The 22,588-nt window shown below is 37.3% G+C and overlaps 1 protein-coding gene across 1 annotated transcript in view; it reads left to right on the top strand.

Annotated features, from left to right (window-relative positions):
• The window catches only part of LOC149777820 (transient receptor potential cation channel subfamily V member 5-like), a 99,609-nt gene extending 88,272 nt beyond the window's left edge, over positions 1-11,337 (top strand). Inside the window, exons 16-17 of the mRNA XM_089938265.1 lie at positions 5,312-5,437; positions 9,424-11,337. Of these exons, the coding sequence (XP_089794391.1) occupies positions 5,312-5,437; positions 9,424-9,582 (285 nt within the window). The 3' untranslated portion in view covers positions 9,583-11,337. The remainder of the gene's footprint in view (positions 1-5,311; positions 5,438-9,423) is intronic.
• Positions 11,338-22,588: the final 11,251 nt, after the last annotated feature.

The raw sequence follows: 22,588 nt of genomic DNA, 5'->3' as shown, positions 1-22,588 counted from the left end.
ATATGTACAAATTATATAACATCTAGGGTGGTAAGCTACTCTGACAGCAAAGTGACTTCATAATAATTAATTGTTGATTTGTCACCATAGTCAGTTTTACTGTATAACATGTACTAATTGCTTAAGAACATTGGGAGCAGTAACTTAAAACTTGTTTGACAATAATGTGACCTGGTTAACTGATGATTTGTCATTTTGGCATGTGTTACTGTTTATGATGTTTAAATTACATAAGAATATCTGGGATGGTAAGGTTGCCTGACATTAAATTGGTCTCATTAAATTTCATTTTGGCTCCTTGGCCAGTTTTTAGATGTACCATGTACAAAATGACATATATGGTTAAAATGCATCCTGGCTAACTGATGGTCTGCCACATTATCCAGTATTACTGTATTACATAAGAACATCTGGGATGGTAAACCAGTCTTGCCATTATGGCCTGGTTAACTGTTGGTCTGCTCTTGGCATCCGTCCGTCTACGAGAGACGATGGCATAGCTCCAAAGTACGCTTTTGCTTATCCTTCTTTTTAGCTCTCTTTTCAGCCTGCTTTATTCTTCTCTTTTCCTCTGCGTTTTGAACTCCCTGCCTGACAGCTAGACGCCAGCTGGAACGGTTGTTTGCACAGCTCTCCCAGTCGTTGACATTGATGTTTGCTGTCTTCATATCCTTCTTGCAAACATCTTTGTAGCGCAGATGTGGTCGTCCAGTTGGTCGTGCACCTTCTGCTAACTCCCCATATAACAGGTCCTTAGGAATGCGACCTGGGTCCATTCTCTTGACATGGCCGAGCCAGTGAAGGCGCCTCTCGCTGAGTATGGAGAACATGCTGTTCATGTTGGCGCGTTCTAGAACCTCTGTGTTGGGTACTTTGTCCTGCCACTGGATGTGCAGAATGCGCCGCAGACATCTCAGGTGGAAGCTGTTGAGTTTCCTCTCGTGTCTTGCATAGGTGGTCCATGTTTCGCTGCTGTAGAGAAGTGAGCTGAGCACGCATGCTTGGTAGACACGCAGTTTGGTCTTCTCTGTGAGGTTGGGGTTGTTCCAGACCCTCTGGTTAAGTCTGGCCATCACTGCTGCTGCCTTGGCAATCCTGCCGCCCACCTCAGAATCAATGGAGAGTGAGCTGGAGATGTTAGACCCAAGGTATGTGAAGTTCTCGACAACTTCCAAATTGTACCCATCAATGGAGACAGAGGGAGGGGAGTCTGTGTCCTGTGCCATGACATTTGTTTTCTTCAAACTGATGGTCAGTCCAAATTCCTTACATGCATGGGTGAGGCAGCATACCAGCTGCTGAAGTCCATCTTCCGTGTGTGATGTCAAGGCTGCATCGTCGGCAAAGAGCAATTCACGGATGAGTACCTCTGTGACTTTAGTCTTAGCACGGAGACGGGCGATGTTGAACAGCTTGCCGTCAGCCCTGGTATGAATGTACACTCCCTCGCTGCAGTCCTTGAATGCGTACTGGAGAAGCATGGAGAAGAAGATGGCAAAGAGCGTTGGTGCAAGGACACAGCCTTATTTGACTCCGCTAATGACTGGGAATGCTTCAGATGTTGCGCCATTGAAGCACACTGTGCTGTGCATGTTCTCATGGAACGACATAATGACAGCAAGCAGACGTGGGGGGCAGCCGATCTTCTGCAGAAGTCTGAAGAGTCCACTCTGACTAACCATGTCAAATGCCTTCGTCAGGTCTATGAAGGCAACGTAGAGGGGCATCCGCTGCTCGCGACACTTCTCCTGCAGCTGACGTAGTGAGAAGATCATGTCTACAGTTGACCTGCCGGCTCGAAATCCACACTGGGCTTCTGGGTAGACGCGGGAGGCTAGGATCTGCAAGCGTGCCAAGGCAACACGGGCGAAGGCCTTTCCGACGATGCTGAGGAGGGAGATGCCCCATATAGTTGTTGCAGTCGCTACGGTCTCCTTTGTTTTTGTACAAAGTGACGATGTTGGCATCACGCATGTCCTGTGGGATGTATCCCTGTTCCCAGCAAAGGCAGAGGAGTGTGTGTAGGGGCTGGAGCAGTGCTGGTTTTCCGCTCTTGAGGACTTCAGGCGGAATGCCGTCGCTTCCAGGAGCCTTCCCACAGGCAAGGCAATCAATGGCTTTTCCGAGCTCTTCCAGGGTGGGCTGTGTGTCTAGCTCCTCCATGACAGGCAGGTCTGGAATGGCGTCCAGGGCAGTTCCAGTGACATTGTTTTGGGTTGCATATAGCTCGAGATAGTGCTCAAACCATCGCTGCAGTTGTTTCCCCTGGTCTGTGATGACTTCGCCCGTCTTGGACTTGAGGGGGGCAGTCTTGTAGCTGGGGGGGCCTGTCGCTTGTTTGATACCCTCATACATTTCTCTTGTATCCCCGGTGTCAGCAGCTGTCTGTATACTGTTGCAAAGGTTCAGCCAGTAGGTGTTGGCACAGCAGCGGGCGGTCTTCTGGGCGTTATTCCTTGCAATCCTGAGGGCTTGTAGTGTTCTGGGGCTAGGTGCAGCCTTGTATGCCAGGAGGGCTTTCCTCTTTGCCTCAGTCACGGGCTCCATCTCCTCCCAGTTTGCCTCATACCAGTCGACATTCTTTCGCTCCCTCTTCCCGTAAGCTGTGATGGCTGAATTGTACACAGAGTCACGGATATGGGACCACTTGGAATCAATGGTGTCATCAGGTGTCACTTCGGTGAGGGCTTCCTTCAGTTTGCTGATGAACTGCTGTGTTTTCTCAGGGTTGCTTGCACAGCAGGTGTTGATACGTGGGTGACCCTTCTTCTTGGCATGGTGCAGCTTCTTGGGTAATATTCGCACCTTGCTGGCCACGAGGGAATGGTCCGTGTCTCAATCGGCACTGTGGTAGCTGCGGGTAAGGAGGACACTAGCCAGTTCTGCACGCCTGGTGATGACGAGGTCTAGCTGGTGCCAGTGGTGTGAACGTGGGTGTCTCCACGACACCTGGTGGATCTCCTTGCATTTGAAGAAAGTGTTTGTCACACATAGGCTGTGGGAGCAGCACATCTCCAGCAGTCGCTGACCATTCTCGTTGATCTTGCCCCTTCCGTAAAAGCCGAGACAGGTGGACCAGGCCTCATGGTCAGCTCCCACTCTAGCATTGAAGTCTCCTAGTAAGTAAAGGCTTTCATTGTTGGGGATACTGGATATTGCCTGATCCAGAGCCTCATAAAACTTGTCTTTCTCCTCATAGGTGGAGTAGAGGGTTGGAGCGTACACACTGAAGATGTTGACCGGGCTTAAGGATGTTGACAGCCAGAGGGCAAGGATTCTCTCAGTACCTGATGATGGAGGTTCAATGAAGGCGATTAGCGTGTTCTTGACGGCAAAGCCTACACCATGCTGCCTAGGTTCATCCAAGGGCTTCCCCTGCCAAAAGAATGTGTAATTGGCTTCCCTGATGGTGCCGCTGTCAGCCAGTCGGGTCTCCTGGAGGCAGGCAATGTCGATGTTCAGTCGGGAGAGTTCTCTGTCAATGACGGCAGTCTTCCGTGCATCGTCGATCTGCTGTAGGTCAGTGGTCAATCCAGGACACATGGTCCTGATGTTCCAGGTTGCAAAACGAAGAGTTGGAGTCTTTTTATTTCTTCTTTTAGTCTTTCCTGGTGCAGTGTTTTGTGGCCCACTTGTCGAGATGGTTCTCTAAGCTCCACGCACCCAGTGAAGCAGGCAGGCCATGGCAGGCAGCACCTTACTGACTGGGGGCTGCCCAGCTTGAGGCGGGAGGTAGCTGTCCAGTGAGACCTGATGATCTCTCCCACCGTCAGAAGTAACCCCTGGCGCCAAGCTCTACGCCAATCGAGCTTTGACTTAGAACCGGTAAACTGCTACTTCTCGTGTTGTGCCGACGCCGTACGACGATGCTGGAGTGTCCTCTCCAGTGGAGCTATGAAGCCTGGGCAGGGTGGTATGGAGAATCAGCTGTTGCCCATGCAGCAGATCCCCCCTCTCCATGCAGCTGGTGTGCCCAAGGGAACGACGAATGCCGATACAGCTTGGCACCAACGGTGTCGCAGGAGTTGCCGGAATGACGTTGAAGTCAATGTCATACCGCCTTAGGGACTCCATCTCCGGATTTTCTGTCGGGGTTTACTCCCTTAGCCTTTCCCATGAGTGGGTATAGCCACAAGGCAGCAGAGGTTTGGAATCGGAGTTTTCCTTCTCCTAGATGAGCTACCATCCAAGGTTTACGAGTCCCATCTACCCGAAGCAACTGGTTTTAAGGCGCCAGTGGGCCGCCTTCACCCCTTCACCTGTTAGTAGAAAACATGGTCTGCCGGGCTTCAAATCTAAGCCACTCGCGAAGGCCAGGAGCTGGATTTTAGTTGACAGAGGCAGTAAGAGACGCAGGCCGTATGGGGCATTTTGGAGGATTGGGGCGCTTGTCTCCCACTCCCACCCTGGGCAATGTCAACCTTAGACCATTGTTGGTCTGCTGCATTATCCATATTACTGTACTGCATAAGAACATCTGGGATGGTAAACCAGTCTTGTCATAATGCCAAGTTAACTGCTGCTCCAGTTTTTGTAGCATTGTCATGATAACCCAAAATATGACTATATTTTCAGAATATGATTTTAAATAAACAACATTTTGCTAATTAGAAGGTATGGCTATGTCTGATTGTGATGATTTGTCAATTTTCTACTTTCATCACCATAGGTTGGTTTTATAAAATGGCACTGTGTTAGCATTCTCCCAACCCTATTTTCTCATTGTTATATGCCTCTTGTAGTCTGTGAAGCGAGCATATATTTTTACAGATATTGTAATCTGTCCATCTATCCATCCTGTACTTCACACATTTTATTTCTGCTCAATAACAAGTTAATGGTTTTCCTTTGATTGTTTAAATTTGACTGAGTGACTGTTGGGCCAATATGTTTGCTCTTTTATTTTAAGCAATGGCATCTTCATATATGGCTGTAAGCAATTCAAACTGTAGCCTATTTTCCTTTCTCAGAAATTATTATTCCTATCCCTAATCTACTCACATAATTGAATAGTTTTCCAGATAAAAAGAATGTTTTGATTATAAAAACAATGGTTGTCTGTTGGTGCTGTGAATCAAGAAGTACACACTATCCAGTAAAAATGGTTCTATCTTTAAAATGAGCACATCCGATGAACACAAAAATAAGATTAAAATAGGGTGAGATAGCCAAAATTATTACCTTGAAATGTTTTAGTAATAATTGAATATTGTAACATCATTGCAATGATGATATAAAAACTATTAGATATTTCTGTGTAAAATTATTTAATTGCTTTTCAGCTAGTGAGTAATAGTTATTTTCTTTCTAGTGGGCCAAGATCGTTCTTGTTGTTGAACAGAGTGTGACAACCTTGGAACGACAGAAGTACCAGATAGCTTACTCCCAGCCAACAAATGATAAACGGCGTGCTTTTGTCATCCGATGGCATCAGTCTGTAAGTTCTCTATTTCATAACCAAAAGTCAGCAACAAATAGGCAGCATCCCTATGCTATTGTGTTATTCCCTTCCACTTTAATTTTATACATAAATGCAACATTATATCCCATCCACGCACACACGCAGTGCATTGAATTTGATATTCATCTATAAACCAGGGGAAAAAAGTATTTTTCACAAATAGAATGGTTAAGAGCGTGATGAGTGCTGTCTAAAAAAATATAGCATAGAAAAGCATATTGAGGCCAAGAGTTATCGCATATCTATCAGAAACGTACCATTTTACAAGTCTATCAAAATAATTGATTTGAGAAACAAATGCAGCTGAAGGTTTTGGTAGGAAACTAAGAGCCTCAGAGCCAATAATCCAAGGCAACGAAAAAGTATTTTGTTTTTGCTGGGTAAATGGAGTGTCACACAACAGCTGCTTTTCAGTTTTCCCAGTGTAACTATTTTGATACAATGTTAGGCTAGAAATAGATGACACTGTATGATATAGGTCACACCTGGGGTCCTTCCAACAGCTAGATGCAAGTGACAGGAGATAAGCATGTTTTATTTAGACAGTAATAAGAATGGTAATAAATATGCTTACATTTATGCATCTTGAATCTCCTCAAATTGTACTTTCTTAATTGATAGCTCCAATGGCCCTGTGATTAGAGCATCCGCCTCAGATGCAGGAGGTTGTGGGTTTGATCCCCAGTCAAGTCATACCAAGGACTTATATAAAAACAATGGTACTAACAGCTGCCTCGTTTGGCGCTCAGCATTAAGAGGTTAGTGTTAGAACTGGTCGGCCTGGTGTCAGGATAATGTGACTGGGTGAGACATGATGCTACATGTCTGCTGCATGATGCCCCAATGCTAGACATCACTATAATCTGACTCACTGCCGACATCACAGCAATATGACTTCAAAATTGTTAAAGCTACATTAAAAATCAAAATCACATCACATAACTTTCTTAGTTCTTCAGATCCAACCAGCATGTCCTGCAAAACCTGATACACACAGAAGGAGTGCTGGAATTTTGAGTAGCCTACCTTTACAGCTGAAATCCATTCACCTTATTTCACTGAACTGACCCAATAATCCAGCCCCTCATAATCAGAAAAGCAGAATTGAGTTGTATCAACATAGAAACAAAATCCATGAACATTTATTCAAAATATGACACTATAAATGTAGGTCCTGGAGCATTAAACATTCATATGTGCATTTACTTATGGCTAGGCAGGTTCACGTAATCTTAGCATTTTCTTTAAAAGGATTAGTTGAGATAATGAATTAGATCAAAATGAACATACTTATTATTTTGTACAAATTTTATTCTTTTTAATAGTATTCCTAATGAGTGAATTACAAAAACATTTTTGTTATGAGCATGTTGAATTCATGAAAAAGCAATGAAGTCAACAATATGATTAAGCAAGCATACAGGAATGTTCTACATTCTTTTTAGGAACATGTTCCGGATTTGGTCACATTTGGTTCACACTTTAGAAATCTCTTTGACTTTGTAATAGTTTGCATTTTTGGAAAGAGTTATAAAGCTTCTTACAATTGTTATATTTGTTCGAGTTCAGCATTAAACTGTTTAGGTATATGTTGGTCCTGAAGTACAGCTCTAATATCCATCAAAACCATCCAGGTATATGCCTTTCCTAGTACAGTTCTAATATCTATAAAATCAGTCCAGATATATGTCTTTCCTGAAGTACAGTTCTAATATCTATCAAATCTGTCCAGATATATGTCTTTCCTGAAGTACAGTCCTAACATCCATCAAAGCTGTCCAGATATGTCTGTCCTGAAGTACAGTTCTAATATCTATCAAATCTGTCCAGATATATGTCTTTCCTGAAGTACAGTCCTAACATCCATCAAAACTGTCCAGATATTTCTGTCATGAAGTACAGTTCTAATATCTATCAAATCTGTCCAGATATATGTCTCTCCTGAAGTACAGTCCTAATGTCCATCAAAACTGTCCAAATATATGTCTCTCCTGAAGTAGAGTCCTAATATCCATCAAATCTGTCCAGATATATGTCTGTCCTGAAGTACAATCCTAATATCCATCAAATCTGTCCAGATATATGTCTGTCCTGAAGTACAATCCTAATATCCATCAAAACTGTCCAGATATATGTCTTTCCTGAATTACAGTTCTAATATCCATCAAATCTGGCCAGATATGTCTTTCCTGAAGTGCAGTTCTAATATCCATCAAAACTGTCCAGATATATCTCTCCCCTGAAATATGGTCCTAATATCCATCAAATCTGTCCAGATATATGTCTGTCCTGAAGTACAATCCTAATCTCCATCAAATCTGTCCAGATATATGTCTGTCCTGAAGTACAATCCTAATATCCATCAAAACTGTCCAGATATATGTCTTTCCTGAATTACAGTTCTAATATCCATCAAATCTGGCCAGATATGTCTTTCCTGAAATACAGTTCTAATATCCATCAAAACTATCCAGATATATGTCTCTGCTGAAGTAAAGTCCTAATATCCATCAAAACTGGCCAGATATATGTCTTTCCTGAATTACAGCTCTAATATCCATCAAAACTGTCCAGATATATGTCTCTCCTGAAATATGGTCCTAATATCCATCAAATCTTTCCAGATAAATGTCTGTCCTGAAGTAGTCTTAATATCCATCAAATCTGTCCAGATATATGTCTGTCCTGAAGTACTGTTCTAATATTTATCAAATCTGTCCAGATATTTGTCTGTGCTGAAGTACAGTCCTAATATCCATCAAAACTGTCCAGATATATGTCTCTTCTGAAATACAGTTCTAATATCCATAAAAACTATCCAGATATGTCTGTCCTGAAGTCCAGTCCTAACATCCATGAAAACTATCCAGATATGTCTGTCCTGAAATATGGTCCTAATATCCATCAAATCTTTCCAGATATATGTCTGTCCTGAAGTACAGTCCTAATTTCCATCAAACTTTTGAGACATATGTTCTGTCCTGAATTACTCTCCTAATATCCATCAGTCTGATCAGATCTGTCCAGGTTTATGTCTGTCCCAAAGTACAGTCCTAATATCCATCAGTCTGATCAGATCTGTCCAGATTTATGTCTATCCCAAAGTACAGTCCTAATATCCATCAAACTATTGAGATATATGTCTATTTTAAGTACTGTCCTAATATCCATCATTTGTATGAAGATTTTTCAGTGGATTTCATCACTTGAAATAGTAGGGATTCACCAAGTATGTGCCAGGAATATGTCATAGGATATATATTACAACCAAAACACCTTTTCACTTACTGACTAATCTAACATCATCAGTTTTCTGATAGACTTTCAGAGAATGGTATTGTACATCCAAGCTATTCATTTCCAATTATTTTATCAATATACTGCTCAGGTGGCCTAAGTGGTAAAAGCATACAGCTTGGATGCAAGAGGTCGCTGGTTCAAACCCCAGCCGAGTCTTACCAAAGACTTATAAAAATGGTACAAGCAGCTGCCTCACTTGGCACTCAACGTTAAGAGGTTAGTGCTAGGACTGGTCGACCTGGTGCCAGGATAATGTGACTGGGTGGGACATGATGTTACATATCTGTGGCATGATGCCCCAGTGCTAGACATCACTATAAACTGCCACACGGCAGACACTGTAGCAATATGACTGAAACATTGTTAAAGCTACATTAAAAATCCAAATAACACACACATATACATTTTGCCAATAAACTGTATAGATGATTTTATACTAGTCTGTTGTGTTCATGTTTTAAAAAGCTTATAAATTTATATTTTTGCAGATGAATGATGGCATTGGATTAGTTAACATAGATTTTAAATTCATTTGATGGTTCTAGATTCACAGTTTAAAATAAGACCTGTTATATTTGGTTTTGGTGGGGTTATTTACTTAATCACACTTTTCTTGCAATTGCCTTCATTGGACAACAACATATCTGTCCTATCGATTGCAGGAGAATGAGAAGGAGGAGCTGAGAAAGGCACGAGAGGAACAGCGCAGAAAACAGAAGGAAAAGGTGATGAAGAATCGCTGGCAGAAGGTGGGGAAGACAGCACTGTTCACCAACACTATTAACCTAGAGGCTGCTAAATCTGGCAAACTGAACATATAATGAATCCACTGAACCTATGACTTAGAGAACACTAGAACTGGCAAACTGAACATATAACGAATCCACTTAACCTATGACTTAGAGACATATAAAAAATCCGCTGAACCTATGACTTAGAGAACACTAGAACATGTAACATTTTTATACTGAAAAACATTCAGAAAAAGTCCTTGCAGGTGAGAAAAAAATCAAGAGACCTGTTCAGCTTTCAAAAATAGTGTTAGTATTCTGGTTGAAAATTTGACTGTAGAGCACTAGAACACATACATTTAAAAATGGACTGTAGAGCACTATAACAGATACATTTAAAAATGGACTGGAGAGCACCAGAACACGTACATGGAAAACAAATTAGTAACCAACACCTGTGATGGTGTCAAGACAGTTTGTTAGCTGATTATAAAGTGACACAGCAGCTGAATGTTGGACATGTATAAAATGAAAACAATTACTAGCTGCACATATGAACATTCCAATATTCCTGATAAAATTGTCATTATTGGCTTTTTCTCCAAAACTTTTAATCTAGTGTTCAAAGCTGAGTGACCCAGATGAAGGATGGACTTAAAAAACAAAAAATTGTTTAACTGCAAATTTGTTGCAGAAGATATAAGAATTACATCCTTTTACAACATTCTTACCTATGTTGCTTTTTCTTCTAAACTACAAGCCATCTCAAAATGCCAAACATGATTATAATGAATCAAAGAACAGCTTCTTGTTTTGAATTGTTAACTTGTTTTCACCACTGCTGATTCAGGACAATAACTGAATTGATACTGATGTTTTAACATTGTGTTTTCTCATTTACTTTCATTGCCAAATATTTTCATTTTATTTTTTGGTACAGTTAAAATGTTGACTATTTTATTGTGACATTAATTCACACTGTTGCATCAAAGATAGATGGTCAAACCTTATAACAATTTATTCCACAAAAAATTGTATCAATAGAGGAGCTTATCAATTTGACCATTATCATACTTGTGATTATCATAAAATATTAAATTTGCCAAAAATTTTTACTTTTTTGTGTGCAACAAGCCAATTATTATGATTATTATGAATCCACCTTGTTTGTTGCTGTGCAGCATTCTGATTATTTGTGGATCTTTCTTGTTCTTGCTGTGCAGCATTCTGATTATATGTGGATCTTTCTTGTTCTTGCTGTGCAGCATTCTGATTATATGTGGATCTTTCTTGTTCTTGCTGTGCAGCATTCTGATTACTTGTGGATCTTGTTCTTGTTGTGCAGCATACTGCTTATTTGTGGATCTTTCTTGTTCTTGCTGTGCAGCATTCTGATTACTTGTGGATCTTTCTTGTTCTTGCTGTGCAGCATTCTGATTACTTGTTGATCTTTCTTGTTTGTTGCTGTGCAGCATTCTGATTACTTGTTGATCTTTCTTGTTTGTTGCTGTGCAGCATTCTGATTATTTGTGGATCTTTCTTGTTTTTGCTGTGCAGCATTCTGATTATTTGTGGATCTTTCTTGTTCTTGCTGTGCAGCATTCTGATTATTTGTGGATCTTTCTTGTTTTTGCTGTGCAGCATTCTGATTATTTGTGGATCTTTCTTGTTCGTGCTGTGCAGCATTCTGATTACTTGTGGATCTTTCTTATTCTTGCTGTGCAGCATTCTGATTATTTGTGGATCTTTCTTGTTCTTGCTGTGCAGCATTCTGATTATTTGTGGATCTTTCTTGTTCTTGCTGTGCAGCATTCTGATTATTTGTGGATCTTTCTTGTTCTTGCTGTGCAGTATTCTGATTACTTGTGGATCTTGTTCTTGCTGTGCAGCATTCTGCTTATTTGTGGATCTTTCTTGTTCTTGCTGTGCAGCAGCTTATTTGTGGATCTTGTTTTTGCTCTGCAGCATTCTGATTATTTGTGGATCTTTCTTGTTCTTGCTGTGCAGCATTCTGATTACTTGTGGATCTTTCTTGTTCTTGCTGTGCAGCATTCTGATTACTTGTTGATCTTTCTTATTTGTTGCTGTGCAGCATTCTGATTACTTGTTGATCTTTCTTGTTTGTTGCTGTGCAGCATTCTGATTATTTGTGGATCTTTCTTGTTTTTGCTGTGCAGCATTCTGATTATTTGTGGATCTTTCTTGTTTTTGCTGTGCAGCATTCTGATTATTTGTGGATCTTTCTTGTTTTTGCTGTGCAGCATACTGATTATTTGTGGATCTTTCTTGTTTTTGCTGTGCAGCATTCTGATTATTTGTTGATCTTTCTTGTTCTTCTTGTGCATCATTCTGGATATTATAGAGCCATCTTGGGTCTTGCTGGATAATGCACTGATTTCTATAACTGAGCAACATGCTGATTGTTATGATTATTTTTTCATTCACCTAGTTTCTGTCTGTGCAACATACTGATCATTATGGATCCATCTTGTTTCCTGCTGAGATAAATGCTGATTAATATGGATCCATCTTGTTTCTTGTTGTGCAACATACTGATTATTATGGATCCACCTTGTTTGTTGCTGTAGAACAGAACGATTATTATAGATCCACCATGTTTCTTGTTCAAAAGAATGATCATTATGGATACACTTTGTTTTGTGTTGTGCTACATACTGATTATTATGGATACACCTTGTTTTATGTTGTGCATCATACTGATTATTATAGATCTACCTTGTTTCTTGCTGCACATGATAATGGTTATTATGGATCCACCTTGTTATTTGCTGCACATCATATTGATTATTATGGATCCATTTTTTGTGTTGTGCATTGTACTGATTATTATGGATACACCTTGTTTGTTGCCGCACATCATGCTAATTATTATAGAGCCACCTTGTTTTTGCTGTACAACATAATAATTATTATGGATCCACCTTGTTTTTTGCTGTATAACAGAATGATTATAATGGATCAACCTTGTTTTATGTTATGCAACATACTGATTATTATGGATACACCTTGTTTCTTGTTGCACATCATACTAGTTATTATTGATCCACTTGTAGCTTGCTGTGCAACATAATGATTATTATGGATCCATTTTGTTGTGTTGTGCATTGTACTGATTATTATGGATCCTCCTTGTTTGTTGCTGTACATCATGCTAATTAATATGGATCAACCTTGTTTTTTGCTGTAGAACAGAATGATTATAGATTCACCTTGTTTCTTGTTGTACAACAGAATGATTATTATGCATCCACCTTGTTTTCTGTTGTACACCATACTGATTATTATGGATACACCTTGTTTGCTTGCTGTATATCAAACTTATTATTATGGATCCACCTTGTTTCTTGTTGTAGAATGGAATGATTATTATTGATACACCTTGTTTTGTGTTGTGCAACATACTGATTATTATGAATTAACCTTGTTTCTTGTTGTACAACAGAATAATTATTATAGATCCATGCTGTTTTTTGCTGTGCATCATACTGATTAGTATGGATCGAACTTGTTTCTTGCTGTACATCATGCTTCCTATTATGTGTCCACTTTGTTCCTTAAAGTACAGAATATAAATTATTATGCATCCACCTTTGTTCTTGTTGTGCAACATGCTGATTGTTATGGACCAACAATGGAATTTTTTCTGTGCATAAGTTGTTTTCCAAAACAATATGGTACACATGAATTATGAGTCATCCCTGAAAATTGAGTTTAATGAAATTAAATTTTAAGGTCTGATTTATATTAAATCTAAGCATTATGATGGTTAATGTATTTTCTAATTTTTAGAAAGTATAATGTCACTGTTTCGGTTACAGTTCCATGAAATGTCTCTACCGCCATGCATTCATAATCATGTTGACAGCACTCATGTGTGGGGAATCATGTGCCTGATTAAATGGTCTACTTTCCAGCCCTGATAAATTTATAGTTATGACCTCTTAATCTCATATGTCTAGGTCATTACACCAATATCGTATATCATATATTTCAACGTTGTGCTTGCCAAGCCTCATATTCTGTTGCTGCCTTCTCCTATGGAAGTGTTCTCCAGTAGTCTTGTCTAGTGGGTATTATACCCCTGCCAGAAAATGCAGTAGGAGAACATTTTCCAAAATCAAAAGGCAGTAACAGAGTTCATATTTCACATGACATAATATTGTGTCATATGATTTTAATGCATGCTGCATATTGGTATAGTATCATGGAATGTAAGAAATGTGTACATCATATAAATATGCCTGCATCTTTATTTAGCCAATCAGAACACTACTATTTATCCTGTTATGTTCTAACAAAAGATAGTCTCATTTAAACTAAGCATTCATGTAGCAGCCACAGCATATATGTGTGTACACTTTATCACACACACACACATATATGTGTGTACACTTTATCACACACATATGTGTGTACACTTTATCACTTACACACACATATGTGTGTACACTTTATCACTTACACACATGTGTGTACACTTTATCACTTACACACATGCTAGAACTGCTGATAAAAATAGTTTGTATGCATTTTGGTATTTTTGTGAGTGTAATGTAATAATTGAATAATTTAGTTCATTTTTATTGATTAAAATTTGCTTATATAATTAAATAATTTCCTATTTGAGTGCGCCCTTTGTGAACTGCTGATTACAATATTTATGAAATGCCCTTTGTGAACTGCTGATTACAGTATTTACAAAATGCCCTTTATGAACTGCTGATTACAATATTTACAAAATGCCTTTTGTGAACTGTTGATTACAATATTTACAAAATGCCCTTTGTGAACTGCTGATTAGAATATTTACAAAATGCCTTTTGTGAACTGCTGATTACAATATTTATAACATGCCTTTTGTGAACTGCTGATTACAATATTTAAATATGCATTTTGTGAACTGCTGATTACAATATTTACAAAATGCCCTTTGTGAACTGCTGATTACAATATTTATAAAATGCCTTTTGTGAACTGCTGATTACAATATTTACAAAATGCCCTTTGTGAACTGCTGATTACAATATTTAAATATGTCTTTTGTGAACTGCTGATTACAATATTTAAATATGCCTTTTGTGAACTGCTGATTACGATATTTACAAAATGCTAACTGCAACTATTAGGCAGCTGATTTTTGTCAGCAATTTAAGTTTTGGGAAACGTTTTGATGGAGAGATGTATCTACTAAGCTGAATTACAACTGCTGAATGCAGAATGAATTCATACAGCAGTTAATATGAATGTACATAGATTGAAATGGTTTGTTTGCCATATTGTTTTGTCCCTCTTTTTTGTGCAAATCACTAAAATGTTACAAAACATTTCTGGTGATCATGCTCACTAACCTTGGTCATTTTATTTTGATAGTGTAAAAAATCTTCTCAGTAGTTAAATACATGCAGGGTACTGTTTATCTCTTCACCCATCCACAGTTGAAATTACTTAATTTGTTGACAGGTTTTTATTTATACTTGAAAATTCATATATTTTATTAAGTTTCCTGGTATGAAAATGTCCCCTGAAAGAAAAAAGGGATGTTTCTTTTATGTCAGTGTCTGTAAATATTTTAAGCCATATTATGTCTTTTATTTAAGAAGGTAACTAAATTATTTGGATTGCATTGATTTCCTGTCAGAATGGATATAACACACAAATGGAACATTTGCATTGATTACTGTATAGGTTTTCTTTGTGTTCTCTCCAAAGTCAATTATGAAAACAGAACAAAAAGGATAAAAACATTTCTTCAGTTTGGTGAATGTTCAGCACAATGAAATGTTTCATTTATTTAATTTGATTCCATATAAAAATAGGTATGTGAACATGGTCACAATCGTTTTTGATATTCTTTTTATTTATAAGCTTTTCAACACAAATTAGGGACAACAATATTCAGGCTTTGCTTATAAGGCATTGTAGAAATTACTACATGGTTGTTCTAACAGGCTAATGCCAATCCAGTAATGAATCTGGCTGCTGGTGATGAAAAACAAAAAACATATACATAATTTTTCAAAAACTGCCTAACAAACTGACTTAGCATATACCATTGTAGAACGAGGTCTTTTAAATTTGTATCAAATGATGCCTGTCTGCCATTAAATTTGTACCAAATGATGCCAGTCTGCCATTAAATTTGTACCAAATGATGCAAGTTTCAAAAGACTTCATGAAGACGACCCATAGGAAATGGATGAAATTTGACAGAATGGATCCTGGCACAAAGACTCAACAATGATGCCAGTCTGCCATTAAATTTTTCATTTATAGAAATAAAGAACCAACTTGGGTTGATTTCAAACACTGATGAAGAAGTATGACAGAATGCATCATCGCATTGTATATCCAGATAAGCAGTCAAACTGTTTAAACATTAAAAATTCTTTAAAGAACATATTCTTAAAAATCACTTCACACAATTTTACTAATTTTTTACTGGAAGCCTTTCAAGTTTATACAGTTTATGTGGCTCTACCATCAAGGCTGCCATTGCAGCAAATGGGAAACATTTTACTATCAGAAAACATTATGCTAATCTGGATTATTTGGCCACAGTTTATTCAGTCTTTAAAATCAAGGAATGTAATTGTCAAAGTGAGACTACTTGTAATTTATTAAAGAATCAAGGAATGTAAGTCCCAAGCATGAGACTAATTTTCAGTAATTAAAAATCAAGGAATGTAAGTCCCAAAAGTAAGAATATTTTTCATCTATTTAAAAATCCCAGACATACTTTTGATATAATTGTAAAAAGCCAAGGGGATGATTGACCACAACTTACTTTAAGAAGCTACTTTCGTGAAGAAAATAATTAAGTCTTAATCCAGCAAAACATCTGGGCTTACATAAGTAACCTATGCTAACTGCTGTTTTTGCATTCTTAATAAAGCTTTAACAATTGTACAGTTTCCACAAAAATAGTGGCAGTTTTAAATTAATGAGCATGAATCATCCATAATTTTTAAAACTTTATATAGCACATTAATGAGAGTATATTAGGCAAGTATCAGTAGTATAAAATGTGGTCTTGTGGAATTGGTGGTTTAAGCAGGGGGGTGCATTGGGAGTCAGGCTTTCCCTGTACGCCTCTCGCTAGTTGTTTATCTTTTACAAGCTGGTGTGTCTCATGCTCTTAATCCTACTGCTGAATCCATTTCTGTATGTTAACATACCATTTTTATCAATGATAAATTTTGATAAATTATTTGCCCATGTACTTTATTTCTGATCCAGTTCTATCAAATCTAGTCATATGAAATTTTTATCTATTTACAATATTTATGAGTAATTTTGTTAGTTTCATTAAGTAATAAATAATTTTATAACATTTACATTATCATTTCTAGTATTTTTGGAATTTGCATACTCGTTCTTTTGTGTCATGACAAAGGCTATATTATTATCATTCATGAGAAGAAGCTAGCTGAATTTTGGCTGAGACAGTGTTCACTTAATACATGGAAGACTTGGTAGGTAAATTTTATACCTGTTATGTTTTTTTTGTCAATTAACACAGATTGTAAAATAATAATGTTATGCATGTTGAACATGACAGTTCTATCAAAATATTTTATTTTATGAATACAGTGTCAAAATTACTGTTTGAAAGCCAATTTACATTTTAATTCAGTATTACATTTATATTTACTTATCAAAATAGTTATATATTTTGGTTCAGCATAGATAATCATTTTATATTTGATGTGTTTACTTGTATCCATTTTTATGAAAATCAAATCATCTATTGTTTGGTTATATGTACATGAATAATTTATTAAACCACTGATTCGGGCAATTAAAATTGTATGAATCACTTTAAATTCATGGGGAACCAATTTTCATGGGTAAGGTAGATGAAGAACTTAAAGTCATAATGAAATATGTACTAATGTTCCAAGCTAATATTGTGATGATTTTAAAGTTGAATTATGTTAGTCCCTATTAATCCATGGAAATATCCGATATAATGTATGGATCAAGAGGCACTGTATTAATCCATGGAAATATCCGATATAATGTATGGATCAAGAGACACTGTAGTATCAGCCATTTAAAGGAATTGCAGTGTCTTATTCAAATATTAGTCATGAAATCAAAGGTTTTTGACATTTTTTCTTCAATTTAGCTGATTACAAGTAATATTCGCTCTTATACTAAGCAAATGGAACACAAGAGCACAATTGTAATACTTTACATGTTTCAAACATATCATCATCATCATAATCTTCATCATCATCATCAACATCGCAATCGTCAATCCCATAACTCAAGAGGTCATACATACAACTAACTGCTACATAAACAATTAGCAAATCAGTCTTGCATTCTCAGAGATCACTTTATTCGCAGCTATCTGAGGTGACATTTTGTTATGGTGATCATTCATTTGGCACAAATTACCTTTGGGTGTGTGCCTTTGAGTTGACTGAGATCTAATCTAATAGTACATTTCCATTGCCTTTCTGTTCACTTAACTGGGCAATAACCTTGGCTGTGACATATAAATCTAGGGGTTGCATGCATCTAACACAGGCATTGTTATGATGCTGTTTTGCTTTAAATATGACAGCAGCTTCTTACAGAAGCCATGCAAATATCAAAGAGATATAGCATAACTCGTTTCCTGCTTGTTGACTACCATCTTAATGGCATTATGGTGGATGTTTTAGTGAAACTCGTTTCCTGTTTGTTGACCACTGCCCTAATGGCATTATGATATATGATGTAGTGAAACTCATTTCCTGCTTGGTGACCACTGTCCTAATGGCATTATGATAGATGACAAACGGAAACTTGTTTCCTCTTTGTTGACCACTGCCCTAATGGCATTTTGATAGATGACATAGTGAAACCTGTTTCCTGTTTGTTGACCACTGTCCTAATGGCATTTTGATAGATGACAAAGTGAAACTTGTTTCCTGTTTGTTGACCACTGTCCTAATGGCATTATGATAGATGACATAGTGAAACTCAATTCCTCTTTGTTGACCACTGTCCTAATGGCATTATGATAGATGACATAGTGAAACTCATTTCCTCTTTGTTGACCACTGTCCTAATGGCATTCTGATAGATGACAAAGGGAAACTTGTTTCCTCTTTGTTGACCACTGTCCTAATGACATTATGATAGATGACAAAGTGAAACTCGTTTCCTGCTTGTTGACGACTGTCCTAATGGCATTCTGATAGATGACATAGTGAAACTCATTTCCTCTTTGATGACCACTGTCCTAATGGCATTATGATAGATGACATAGTGAAGTTCGTTTCCTCTTTGTTGACCACTGTCCTAATGGCATTATGATGGATAACCTAGTGAACCTCGTTTCCTATTTGTTAACCACTGTCCTAATGGCATTCTGATAGATGACAAAGTGAAACTCGTTTCCTGCTTGTTGACCACTGTCCTAATGGCATTATGATAGATGATATGGTGAAACTCATTTCCTCTTTGTTGACCACTGTCCCAATGGCATTGTGATAGATGACATTAGTGAAACTCATTTCCTGTTTGTTGACCGCTGTCCTAATGGCATTATGATAGATGACATAGTGAAACTAGTTTCCTGCTTGTTGACCACTGTCCTAATGGCATTATGATAGATGACAAAGTGAAACTCGTTTCCTGCTTGTTGACCACTGTCCTAATGGCATTGTGATAGATGACATAGTGAAACTCATTTCCTGTTTGTTGACCACTGTCCTAATGGCATTATGATAGATGACATAGTGAAACTGAGTTTTGACAGAGCTGTTTATATATGGGAAAGATAGGTTTGGTTTACTGTCATTGGCTTTGTTTTATCATTAAATCTCTAATTGTTGATAGTTTATGTTTTGATGCTGGTCTTTAAGAACTCTGAAAACAACAAATACAGTCTTAATACAAGAAGTGGAACTAAATTGCTTTCAGAAAGGTAGTCAACATTTTGTTTGATTTAGATCTCTGAATTCATGCTAGGTATTAACAATATATACTTACCTAATGAAGCATCAGGCCTGTTTACTTGAAAATGCATGGAGGTCATTTTGGTTTAATTGTTTTTAAAGATATATACATTGTCTCTCATTATTTTGCTCGGGTTTCTTTTGTTTCATGTTTCTCTATTATTCAAATGACAAATCCATGACATTAAATTCTCATGAATATGCATTTTTTTACCTGAGCCACAAGATTCATACCAATGATTTTACAGTGATTCAGACAATGCATAAAAAATGCATTACTGCTAACTTACATATAGTAGGTATGTTACTATAGTAACATCTTCCACATTATATGCTTAGAAATTCTTACTGAAATGGAATAAAATCATGAATGGGATTTAATTTATTCTATCGGTGCATAATGAAGCTTGTTGTTTTTGCTTTCAATATCAACTAGGTTTCAATGTTGATTGAAGTCAAATTATTTAATATCTGTTTATGTATTTTACAGCATCCAAAATGCTGTTGTTCCCTTTTGATTCCTATTAGCTTTAAAATGTTCAAGGGTATTTTTAAGATTCCTTGAATTTGATTACATCTCTAATTATATCTCAGATTGATTTTCAGATTTTATTTCATATTCCATCTCAGATTGTATCTCAGATTACATCTCAGATTGTGTATGAGATTGTATCTCAGATTGCATTTCAGATTGTATCTCAAATTATTGGATCAAAATTGAAAACAGTGTTTTCTTTTAATCATGATAAATTTGTCCAGTTTGTTTAATGCTTTTATTATTGGTTGACAATTCGTGGATATGTTGTGATCCTTCAAAGCTGGATTGTCAAAATAAATCATGCTTCTTGTTGCCATTTTAATAATATTATTTAAAGATACTAGATGCAGACCAAAGGATTATTTATTAGTGTCCATTCTGTAAAATTATTATGCTTGTTGAATAAAAAAATGATTAATGATCAAAATTATTCTGACGTATTCTTAATTTGGCTAACCATGATGTAGGACTCACTTTCCTGGGGTCATCATCAGCAAGTTAAGGTCTTGGTTAAAGATATTCAGAAATGCCTTGATTGTGGGTTTGACAGGCAAGCCCAGGCCTTCTTGTTTAAAAATCTGTGTTACACAAAACATAAATACAACATTCCTACAGGAAAATATCTGTTAAAACTAGCAAAAAATGAAATAAAGGTTTGCTTTAGTGGAAATTCATCAGGTAACAGAGATTGCAACATTTGCAAATTTCAAGTTTTAATAAATATTTTTGTGTATCTAAACTTTTTTCGCATTTTCAGTCTGTTGTATCATTAGGTGGTTGATATTGTTTCCAATCAGCTGTTTATAGTTAACAATAATATCAGTTATTAATTACCTAACATGCAAAACAATCACTTCACATCAACTAGATTTGGATTTGAGCGAGAAATCGAATTGGTAAAGGATCCAACTGTATACTGACTATACATTATCTTAATATTTATATTTATGAAGTTTTTGAAGAAAGGTGCCTGGCATAACAGCTATATTTTCTTGACAAGAACAAGAGACTCTCAGAGGGACTGACACTTTACAATTGAAAATAACTACTTGTAATCCAACAACCAGAGGCCCAGAAAGGGATTGACCCTTTACAGTTGAAACTACTGTAATCCTACAACAAGAGGCCCTGAAAGGGACTGACCCTTTACAGTTGTAAATATCTACTTGGAATAGCAACAAGAAGCCCACAAAGGGACTAACCCTTTAAGTTGTTGTTGTTGTTGTTTTAGGGTTTAACGCCATTTTTCAGCACACAATAGGCTATGCATGGCGGCCAGTATTAATGGTGGAGGAAGAACCCAGTAAAACCCCGGAAAGAACCACCGAGTCACGAGAAGCTACTGGCAAGCTTTCTCACATACCCACATTTGCCGAATACGAGACTCGAACCCACGCAGACAGAGGTGAGATGGCAGTGATCCGTAATGGAGAGCACTTTAGACCACTCGGCGACCCTTTAAGACACACAGTACTAATTGTATGGAAAAATGGGAACCAGCCTGGAAATGGGTGAACATAAAATAGAGTATATATGGGTTTGGCTGGCCAGGATTGGTTAATAATGTAAGTTATTTTTTTAGGAAAAAGAATCTTTTGAGAGCTTATCCTAGTTGTAACTGGAAAAAAAAGAGACATTGCTTTAACAGTCTTGAGTTTGGAACACTCATTACTGAAATTAGCACCTGACTTTTTGGTATGGAATTGAAAGCACATGTTCCAAACACATGCAGGTCCAGAAAATGCCGCGGTTCATATCCTTTCCTCAACACAGAAGCTGACATCCAGGTTTCATCTATACTGATAAAGATAGGTTTGATCATGAGCACTCAAAAGTTTTGAGTTATTGAAGTTTTAATATCATGGTGTTAGCATAGGCTTACTATGAGAACTGAATTAGTACCGTGAGTCCTTCTCAGTTGAAAATAACTACCAGCAAACCAATAACAAGCGGCCCTGAAAAGGAGTTGTTGTTTTTCCAGTTACAACTAGGATAACTGTAAAGGGTTTACAGTTGAAAATAGCTGACAGTAATCAAGCAACAATAGGCCCTGAAAGGGACGTCCATTTTTCCGTTGAAAATAACTACCAGTAATCCATAAGAAGTCAGACCTCTCCTTTTAAATGCTGTGATCTGAAGCCATTTTACATATTGAAAGGTTCCACTATATTAGATCTTCCCTTTTAAATGTGATGTGAAGCCATTTTATATCATCTTGAGAAACTTCAACATACCAGATCTTCCCTTTTCTGCTGTGATGTGAAACCATTTTATATCTTCATGAAAAAACTCAACATACCAGATCTTCCCTTTACTAATGCTTTGATGTAAAACCATTTTAAATATTCTGAAAAAGTCCAACATACAAGATATTTCCATTTTAAATGATGGGATGTAAAGGTACTGTGTATATTCTTGAGAAACTCCAAAATACCAGATCATCTCCTTTTAAATCTTGTGATCTGAAGCCATTTTACATCCTTGACAAATTCCAGTATGTTAGATCTTGCTTTTTAAATGTTGCGATGTGAAGCTATTTTAGAAATATTTCAGAAACTCCAACATCTCAGCTCTTCCCCTTTAA

This window comes from Sinohyriopsis cumingii, chromosome 17, assembly GCF_028554795.1.
Source record: "Sinohyriopsis cumingii isolate HCF-2022 chromosome 17, ASM2855479v2, whole genome shotgun sequence".
Taxonomy (NCBI): domain Eukaryota; kingdom Metazoa; phylum Mollusca; class Bivalvia; order Unionida; family Unionidae; genus Sinohyriopsis; species Sinohyriopsis cumingii.
This window is presented reverse-complemented; position numbering and strand designations above follow the sequence as displayed.